The following is a 10,635-nucleotide window of genomic DNA, read 5'->3' as shown; positions in this document are numbered from 1 at the left end:
ATTACCAAAGTAATATCGACAATGTCGCACCCACACCCAATTTCTTAAAAATACAATACTTTTTATCCTTTGGAATGATTTGCACGACCAGAAAGGTACGTACCACCCGCTGTCAATTAGTAACAAAAACGACGTCTTTCCGTCTTCATCTGCTTACTGCTATGTGATTGGCTAAGAGTCGATCACGAGGTTTTGATTGGCTGCAATATTTTCAAACAGGAAGTTAAAATACGAGTCAGTGACGGTCAGCAGTCCCAATTTAATTGGTAAGATTTATTTAATAACAAATAAATATGATTGATGTCGTAACACCGAACGTGAATATCTGATAGAACTGTTGTTTTGAACCCACATAAAACGAAACGCTACCACGTGATTTGTGACTGCTTTGATTTGCCCAAAATTATACTTGTTGCTCGATTATAAACCGGTGTATTACAAAATTAACATTCTATCATACATCTCCAAGGTCCCTTGAAGGTGAATAACAAGTGTAGGCCACTGTTCGTTTTTTTTACTGTTTCTGACACAAGAACACAAAAACATGTTTGGATGTTCTGTTTCTCGCAGCCTTGATGGAGCCTCGCCTGTTCCCTCGAGAGTCAGGCCAGTTTGTAGCAGAGCAGAGTCAGGATGTGTTTGTGGAGGAAGAAGGCGTGACGAAGGTGGCACAGATGCTCTTCGCTCTGCGGGGTCGTGATGAGCTGAGCGCCAGTGGTTGGAAGATGGCCAACCCCCTGGCCCCTACACCCACCTCTGACCAGGGGAGTCAACATCACAGATTACATCCAGTGTTGTCACAGAAATGTCACGTTTGAACTCTAAAATTGAAATTGCACAGGTTTAGACCACTACCATTTGCCCTTAGAAGCATATATTTATACCGTGTTTTTAATCCCACTTTTCTTTTTGCTGTTTGTGTCAAAATCGAAGCAGCCCACAGTGGCCTAAAATACCAGTTGGGAGAGTCTGGCCTATTTGAAATGTTAACCCTAGAAAAAGTAACCTGCTAACAAACAAAAATAGGGTACACCTTCATTTTTGTAACATTGTTATCAAACAATATTTTCAATTTATTGTCTTTTTAGCCTTTAACTCATTATATAAATGGTACCACCACCTCAAAACACCAGTAAGAGATGTCTGTCTAGTCCTATGACTTGTTTATTCCAAATGTCATTCTTCATGAACCACTAACTGGCTGACAAGCAAGCAGAAAGACATCAATGTTTTTTGTGTGTGTCAGGTAGAACTTGCCCTGTTCTGCTATCAGAAAATGTGCACTTTCACTATTGAACAGTTTGTATATTGAGTTTGATTCTGTTATAATGGCAAGATTTGATGTTGTACCCGTGTGGCTGCCAAAATGCCATTTGTTGATGTTACAATGCTGATGGAAACTTTTCTCCTCACAGTCGTCTTATATACTAGTACTCTAGCATTTGTCTTATTGTATTGTTTCAACCCCGCAGGCCTTCAATTGGGTGTTTGTGATTGATACCATGAACTTTTCTTTCTGGCCCAATGATGACGTGCGCCAGTGCAAGGTGACCTTCCGCGGGACCACACACACAGGCTACATGACCTTGTGTGCCGCCATCACCAGAGCCATGGAGGAAGGTGAGAGGATTTCTATGACCACCTTTTTTTTGATACATTAAAGGACAACCGACGCCTCCGGACAAGTTCCAGAATTTGTAAAATCACTTCAAATGACTTCTACTGAGTGTATTTTACAAAGATTCCACCGCATATAGCTATATTACGTTTTTAAGACTCACGCTGAATATTCAGGAAGTCTTGTTTTTGAGTTGGTGACGATACCTACCGTGACATCACGGTAGGTATCGTCACTGACCAAGGAAGCGACACACAATGCATTTTGGGTACTTTGTTTGGTCTGAAAACTTCGTGTTGATCCGTGTTGATGGTGAAATTAGAAGGAAAACACATAAATAGCGCAATGGTGAATCGTTGTGTGTTGCACCAAGACTACTATTTGATATTAGCTGACAGAAATTCCCAGCAGACAAATCAGCCCATTTCCAACAGAGCTTGGGCGCCATCTTGTGCATTTTCTGGGATGCTACATTGCAGTCCAGAGGCCTCAAAATGACACAGAAGGTTCCAAACATTTATGCTTTCCTCTTTAGAAGTATTTGAATCATATTCATAACTGGATGAGTAACAAGAAAGCATCTTCTCCGAATCTGAAGCCATTGTTTTGATTGTAGAGCAAGGCAAAGACGTCCTGGCGTGACGTCACGAACATGGGGGCGGGACCTTCTGAAACTCGCCCCTTCCGAGGTCATTTTGAAGTAGTTTTGGGACACTAAGTCATTTTTATTGGTGTTTTGCATTTGACTAAAAATATCATACTGTGTGTTTTGGGTATTTTAGATGCTATAAAACGTTTTTCTGATGTCAGTTAGGAAGCAAAAAATGGTGCCGGTTGTCCTTTAAGAAACACTTCCTAATAAGACGAAGCCCTTAAAATCAGGATGTTTTATTCACAAACATCTGATTTATCATTTTAATCCATTTATATTTCCCACTTTGCTTTTAGTGACAATGACGTTTAAAACAACTGTGAACTACAGAAGCTGCTAAAAAAATGTGTTCGCTCTAAATATTTGAATTGATGTAAAGACGCTCCCCTACTTACGAACCGTCGCGTTACGAACAACTGTACAGACGAACATTTTTGTAGCAACATATGTCGTATTCTCTCCAGTTGTACATGTACCTATCTTTATCAAGCATATATTTTATGAATTATTTATTTTTCAGTACAAACCAATAGATTACTTAAACATACTTATATAAACCTTAAATACACTAATATAAGCCTTGAACATACATTCCATACAAAATATAGCACTGAAGCAACTTACGAACAAATTCACCTTACGAACAACCGTTTGGAACGTATCTCGTTTGTAAGTTGGGGAGCGTCTGTATAAAATTATTTCATGACCAAGACCTACCTGACGATTTGCAAAATATCCAGTTCACATGCTGTGCTTTCCTCACGTCCAATTACCGATTGAGCGGCCTTAACTTGAACTTGGAACGCTTGGGAAATTGCTCGTAATGTCATCTGCATCATTTGCAATGAGACTCCGGATATTAATAAATGACATCTCATACAGGACACTGCTTCCTGTGAACCCTACATAATGATTCTTGAGGTGCTTGACATAAATAACAAGTGATGTTGCCGGAACTTCACACCTGAATGTCCCTTTAACTTGCTTCTCTTTCCTGCTCAGGGGTGCCCATTACCGACCCAAAGTTCTTCTCCCAGATCTCCTTAGAGGAGCTGGCACATATCCTTCGCTCTGACAACGAAACGCCCATGCCCATGATTCAGGAGCGCCATCAGGTTAGGAAATGATCATCTTGATGTTAACATTTTCATGTTCATCAGTGTACTCAATGGAAATTCTAAGAAGAACTTGAAATTAAAGACAAAAAATACCAGAACAGAAATCTCTTACAATTAGCACCCATCATGAAACATTTATCAACATGGTTTGATCTGACCTGTAATTGATAGGATTTAACCAAAAAAAAAGTCTCACCGGAAATAGTAATAATAATAATAATACTTTTTATTTCTAATGAGATACATCTGTTCCAGTGTTCCAATGTTCCATGTTTTTTATGCTAAAAATAAAAAGGAGGATAAAAAGGAAAAATTACGGGATAGATTACTACAGTGGACATCTTATCATGCATCCTATCGGGTAACAGGATGCACATAAAAGGTTAACTCATTCACTGCCAGACATGTGCAAAAATGTGTCACTCTAGTGCCAGGGTTTTTGTCATTTTCACTCAAATTCCAAGACCCACAGAATATTGAGTTTTAGGACTACTTCAACATTCAATGCAGCGTAAGAAACCTTAGACTCTCTTCTGTCATCAGAAAAAAATAATTAATTCCTATGTTATATGGGTCTGGAGTAATATGAGGCGCAAGTGGGGATAGCTGTACAAAAGGCAAATGCTGCCTGTCCCCTTGTGGGATGGAAAAACATTGCCAGAGGTCTGACCAGCGCTTTATCAGCAAGAAAAACCAAAACCCGAACAAATTTGGGAATGGCGCTCCACACGATATTTTCAATTCCCGAATAAATACAAAAATTGCAGTGAATGAGTAAATATTGAGATGTCAATTGTCTTTGCTTTGTGAATTATAGCAAATATGCAATTGTATACCCTGACATTGCAAATTTCCCCATTGTGGGACTATTAAAGGGTTTCTGATTCAGACTTTTGAATTGTAAAAAGAAGTCAATGACTTCAAAGCTCCTCCACTACAAAAAAAAAAATAGCAGTCTATATTATCCTAACTTTCACAATAACCGGTGACATATAGCGACTCAGTCGATGTCGCCGAGCCGTAATGGCATCATAGGAAGTCACTCGGGTATAGATTACGACATCATCGCATTTCATAGGGCACCTGTCATGTGTATGGGGGATGACATGGGATCAATCTAACTAGTGTGTGCTTTGATTGATGAGCGACATCGTTGTTTATCACATCCTTGATGTCACCTTTCGATGTGTTGTTGGGCAGGTTAATGTTTTCCTTGGTGCCAATGTTCTTCTGGTACTTAAATCCTAATTATGGGGATGCGTAATAGCATTGTGGTAGCATAGAATTTTTATATTTTTATTTTAATAAGATCAAATACAATGATATGGCATCACCGCTAGGCTGTGAATTGTAACCAACCCCACCATCCTTTCTTTGGTTTGGCAAATTTAACTATTCCACCATTCCAGAGGGTAAGCTTCATTTCAATGAGACAGATGTCTCCATCCAATCAACAGGTTGACTTGTTATAACAAGCGCGCCCACGATCATTTACATGCCGAGTCTGTCTTCCAAGGTGCTGACTGAAGCCGGCCGTGTGCTGTTGCGACATGGTGGAAGCTTCCAGAGTTTCATCAGCCAGGCCGGGATCGACGCCCGTAAGATGGTGGAGCTCATCGTGGAGAAGATTCCGTCCTATCGAGATGAAGCTGTTTACCAGGTGGGATTGTGATTTACTTTTTTTTTTTTCATGTGGAATAGTGATCAACTTGTTTGTATCACAATTCTGAGGTTCTGGGTTTTGGTTTGCGTTTACCAGTGCTCACTTTGGTATCGTACTGCTACTTTGTCTTCCATTATATATAAAAAAAGAAATAAACAGGTTTTAACTCATTCAATGCCGTTCACGAATTTATTGGGAAATTGAAAATATGACGTGGAGCGCCATTCCCGAATTTTTTTTTTTTTGTTGTTGTTTGGGTGGCGATAAAGCACTGGCCAGGGCCTCTGGCAATGTTTTTTCCCTTCCACAAGTGGGTAGCAGTTCGCTTTTTTCTATGTTAGCGCTTTGTTCCAGCTTCAGCTGTTGTTAAAGCACGATATAAACCAATATGTATGTATTGCATTGTATTTTGAACAGCCGCTCTCATTTCAAGCTCATATGACTCCTGACCCATATAATTTAGGAATTACCTATATTTTTCTGATAAAAGAAGATTGTCTAAGTAAAGGTTTCTTCAGCCGTCATCTGTACTTCTTTGAAGGTGTCGGATGTTTCGCTTCTTATCCAAGATGCTTCTTCAGCAAACTAAAGTCTTACTGGTAGTTTAGGCCCTATATATGTATCCCTACTGTCCAGACGTGGTCATGCCGGACCCCTGCTCTCAGGTTGGGGCGAGCAGAGGACGAATCCCTGCGGCTCCACAGATTGCTTCTATTGGTATCACCTCATCAGCATAACTAATCCTATGTTGCCTAAGCAGTGTATTGTATGAACGATCCAAATTGAACCCCACACCACCATATCGGTTTAGTGAAGGATTTAGCTGTTTTATGAAAATAGCTTCTTTTACTCCCCTTTCAAACCATCTATGTTTTTTCGCTAAGATTTTAACCTCATTGTCGTCAAATGAGTGGTTGCTAGCTTTTAGGTGCATATGTACTGCCGATTGAGGCCCACTAGTATTATGCCTGTGATGTTGATAGTCTTTTTTTTTTGAGAATTTGTTTAGTCTCCCCAATCTATTGCTCTTTACAATTTTCAAAATGAATTGAATAAACTACATTACTTATTAAATAGAATAAGAAGCATCCTGAATAAGAAGCGCAACGTCCGACACCTTCAAAGAAGTACAGATGACAGCCTGAGAAACCTTTTCATCGATGGACCACTCCTGTACAACTGAGAGCTTACATAGGCGTAAAGATAGTCTAAGGTTTCTTACGCTGCATTGAATGTTTATGTAATCTGAAAACTCAATTATTGTGTGGGTCCTGGAATTCGAGTGACAATGACAAAAACCCTGTTACTGCAGTGGACACATTTTTGCACATTGTCTGACAGTGAATGAGTTAAAAAAATCAACAGAAAGGAATTGATTCAAATGCTAAATACAAAATAAGTCTACCAAACTTTGAGGATCATTGGATAACAATATATGCCCCGGTGAGCAGTTCTGGGTGTACCTCATCCCTTTCTGAAAGTCATCTGGGATAGATTCCAGTTCATCTGTGGACTCTCACCAAGCCAACACTGTTTTAAAAGCAAGGCTGCATTTCGATGATGAATGAGCTGATCATTCAGCGTGATCAAAGGAAGAAACTAATGTGAGCGCGCCGTCTGCTGGCCATACGATGTTATGTCACAGTTGTGTTCCTAAACGAATCACATTAATTTCCCCCTTTAAAACTCCAAGCGTCATTACAAAAGTGAAGCGTTTTTTTTTTTCATCTTTTTTAGGGTGAGTATATTTATTTATTTTTCTTCATGTTTTCTCTTTCTTCTTTTCCTTTTGGCTTCATGCTTCCTCTGACTTTTTTTATTTGTGGCTTCTTTTCTTTACGATGTGACCTCATAGAATCAGAAAGCCTTTAATAGTCCCATAATGGGGAAATTTGCAATCGACAGCAGCAAAATTGAAAGGGATGGAGGGGGTGAAAAGATATAAAAACAAACTATTCTATGCATAAATGAAATGTATTATTATTATTATTATTATTATTATTATTATTATTATTATTATAGAAATGTCTGAAGACTGAAATGTATCGCTGCGCAAAAATGTTTCGTAAAAAGAACTGTATTGCAAATATAAAAGCATATTTCATCAATGTAACTATTGAGTCGACAAAGTGGCCATGCTATTGCGTCCATTTTTTTGTTGTGTTTTAGTATGGGAAGTATTTGCATGACATTTTCTTTATTTTGTCATGCCACAGTGGCATTCTGAATAAGATTTAAATTATTGTGCCTCTCCCAAATTCTAAGTGCAATTAGGGAATCTAAAAGTTTTTTTTACTTAGGTTTTCATTCTCTGGATAGTTTTATCTCTTGTTCTTTTTCTAATTTTATCTGTGGCTTTATTTATGTCCCTGTTTTGTGATCGTAAATTGTCCTTGAGAGCTTTGAAAGGTGCTTATAAATAAAATGTATTATTATTATTCAAAAATGTGATATTCACGAAAGCTTTTCTAGAAAGGCTATTCTACATAAACAATCCACATCTAGCAAAATGTAAGCCAATTCAGACTTTTATTGATGTTGTGTTTTTTTTCTTTGGGTTGTTTTTGTTGTGTGTGTGTGTGTGTGTGTGTGTGTGTGTGTGTGTGTGTGTGTGTGTGTGTGTGTGTGTGTGCGTGCACCTCTGGAAAGGAAATGTTTATTTTCATCAAAATGACTTTCTCTCTGTTTAAGGGGAGGAGGATCTCATTGTACAAGAGGGCTCAGATCCTGGTGGCCGATTTCTGGGCTATGGCGGCGGCCAGGGGCGCGACAGACATCGTCAACATGGACTGGCTTACCATGTTTGCCGACTACCGGGTCCCACAAGCCCTTGTCTTCCTGGGCGCGTTGCGATACTCTGACACTCTGATGCATGCGCTCAAGAGCGGTATGTGTTGCGATCTGAAGTCCACCTGCATTTTCCACCGGCATCCAATATACACATTTCAACTTTCAGGCAAGCTGTTGCATTCAGGTGACCGCAGGGAGGTGGAGATCCGGGCCTGCTCCATTTGGGCAGTGGAGCGCATTAAGGCCCGCCTTGATGAGATCGCGCGAGAACAGGGCCTTGAAAGTAGTGGCATCAACTCGGTGCTCATCGACTTCTACTTGTGGCCATACGCCAAGCAGCACCACCAAGAAATGGCTCACATTCCCATACACTGCACACGTTGTGTTTACTATTGATACGAGAGATTCTACTAACTATATGTACATTATTTTAGTAGTCCTTTTTTCCTGTCAGTCAAACAGGGGCTAGAACACGTTTACACACCCCTGCTCAAATGCTAGGTTTTCATTGGTTGACAAGGCATGATATGTTATGCTTTGAAGAAGCTAATTTTGCACTTTTGTGGTATAATGAAACACTATTAATCACCAACAGGATCATTGTACGTGTGCCCATGGCAAAGCATGGTGGTGGAAGGATCATGCTTTGGGATGTTTTTCTTCAACTAAAACTAAGGCAGGGTTGATGAAATGCTAAACAATTTGAACTAGCAGTCAGTGTTGACATAAGACTTTCAGGCATTCCCCAAGAAAGCAAAAAAAAACTGAGATTAATAGCAAAGAATTGAACAAAATTAATTGTGAATGATTATTTCTCAGATATGTTTCAAAGTGTCATTGCAGTTGAATGGACCAACAGATTTGATTGTTTAATTAGCATTGAAATTATCCTCTTCAACGTGCTGCTTCCACTTTGAAATCATGAAACCAAGATAGCAGCTAATAATTTATCAAAACTACCTCGCCATTACGAGGCTTATAACGATATTCTCAGAATCGAAGGGAAGCCAACTATCGGTGTGTCATCAACAGAGACTGAAGGAATCACAGAAAGGCACATGAGCATGATCCTTAGATATTGGGAGCTTGACGTTTTGATTGGAAATATATATTGTCACACCATTTTGGAACTTAATGTTTTCTGTGTAGTAAGCAAATCTTTCTACAAACTACAGATTTTTTTTTTTTTTTACTTTTTCAAAACGATAGTTTGGCTCCCTATCTTTAATTTCCATCAATCCATTGTTGGAACAGCTTCAATCCTATTTTCTTGGTGGTTTTACCACACCTGAAACGGATGACCAGGTTGGTGCTCATTACCTGGCCATTTTGAATCAGGTGTGTTGCAGCAGGAGGGGTGCGGAAAAATACAGGAAACCAGCCATCGAGGAACAGGTGTGAAAACTTTTACATTTGTAAGATTTATTTTTATCGTAATAAAATGAGAACATTTGTTAGTGTCACAAAAAAATTAAGAGCTAAATAAATAACGAAGAAACACATTTAATAGGCTCTCGGAAAGACCACACTTCGCTGAGGGCGTTGGTCTATCATTGAAGGCTGGATACAAATTTTGAAAGTTCCACGTGGGGGCGCTGTTGAAAGAAGCACAATCTTCGACTCCCGCAGCGGTTTCCATGCCGACCGAGCAGCCTCAACGGACGCTCAAATGTCAACAATAACGACTTTAGCGACCAACTCTTAAGGAGATAAGAAATGAGTAAAAATAATAAATTCGGGGTGGTGTTGAGACGAACGACAGAATGAAAGGGAAGAAACCGCAGAATCAGATTGTGTTGAGAACGTGTTCATGACGCTTGTTGCTTTTGTCAGTCGCGGTTGTTGCCTTTGTGGTCCGGTCAGGCTCACTTTAATCTACAAGCGGCGCACAACTAGAAAGGGACTTTATATAGGGGGGTTGCTTTCGGACAACAAATATGTTTAATAATTAGAAAAATCGATTCGTACTCGGTCGGTTTTGGTGGGTGTTTTATATACATTACGTTATGACCGAGGTTCGCATTCGCGTGGCGGTTCGGCTGCGTCCCCTCCTACCCAGGGAGCTCCTGCACGCGCACCAGGAATGTTTACGCGTGGTCCCCGGCGCCCCACAAGTTATCCTCGGTTCCGACCAGCTCTTTTCTTTCGACCACGCCTTTGGCCCGACCGCCAGCCAAGGTGAAGTGTACGAGTCATGTGTGAGGCCACTGACCAGGTGCCTGCTGGAAGGAATCAACGCCACCGTCTTCTGCTACGGCCAGACCGGCTCCGGGAAGACCTACACGCTGGGTGGGAACAAAATGGGTGAGAAACAGAACCATACTCATCCTACATGTAGTGTTCGTAGAGTAAAGTATTTCACATTTGAACTCATTCACTGCCAGTCGTGCATAAAATGTGTCCACTCCAGAATATAGAGTTTTAGGACTACATAAACATTCAATGCAGCGTAATAAACATTAGCTCTCCTTTCATCAGAAAAAGAGTTAATCCCTAAATTATATGGGCCTGGAGTAAAATGAGGTGTAAGTGGGGGTGGCTGTATATACAAACGGCAAATGCAGTGCCCTCGTGGAAGGGGAAAACGCTGCCAGAAGTCTGACCAGCGCTTTATCTGCACCCCCGCAAGAAAAAACAAAACCTGAACAAATTCGGGAATGGCGCTCCATGTCATATTTTCAATTCTTGGATAAATTCGGGAATGGCAGTCAATGAATCATTAAAATATAAAAATCACAGTCAGAATGTGCGAAATTTCAATGAATGGCCCACATTTGGTTCATTGCAAAGTATT

General features: G+C 40.1%; 3 protein-coding genes across 3 annotated transcripts in view; all 3 read left to right on the top strand.

Annotated features, from left to right (window-relative positions):
• Positions 1-10,635, top strand: part of frmd3 (FERM domain containing 3) — a 144,673-nt gene that overhangs the window by 45,158 nt on the left and 88,880 nt on the right. The window lies entirely within an intron of this gene.
• Positions 180-9,298, top strand: qng1 (Q-nucleotide N-glycosylase 1). Its single transcript, XM_088994165.1, has 7 exons — positions 180-266; positions 571-765; positions 1,474-1,620; positions 3,273-3,385; positions 4,905-5,048; positions 7,743-7,938; positions 8,008-9,298. The coding sequence occupies exons 2-7, from the start codon at positions 576-578 to the stop codon at positions 8,235-8,237; spliced, it is 1,020 nt and encodes a 339-aa protein (XP_088850291.1). The 5' UTR covers positions 180-266; positions 571-575; the 3' UTR covers positions 8,238-9,298.
• LOC148899122 (kinesin-like protein KIF27) overlaps positions 9,298-10,635 on the top strand; it is a 25,549-nt gene continuing 24,211 nt past the window's right edge. The window contains exon 1 of the mRNA XM_088994154.1: positions 9,298-10,145. Coding sequence (XP_088850280.1) covers positions 9,848-10,145 — 298 coding nt within the window. The 5' untranslated portion in view covers positions 9,298-9,847. The remainder of the gene's footprint in view (positions 10,146-10,635) is intronic.

Source organism: Hippocampus bargibanti, linkage group LG04 (genome assembly GCF_051943395.1).
Source record: "Hippocampus bargibanti isolate YZ-2025 linkage group LG04, ASM5194339v1, whole genome shotgun sequence".
NCBI classification, from domain to species: Eukaryota; Metazoa; Chordata; class Actinopteri; order Syngnathiformes; family Syngnathidae; genus Hippocampus; species Hippocampus bargibanti.
The sequence above is the reverse complement of the archived record's forward strand: the minus strand, read 5'-3'. Positions and strand labels throughout refer to the sequence as shown.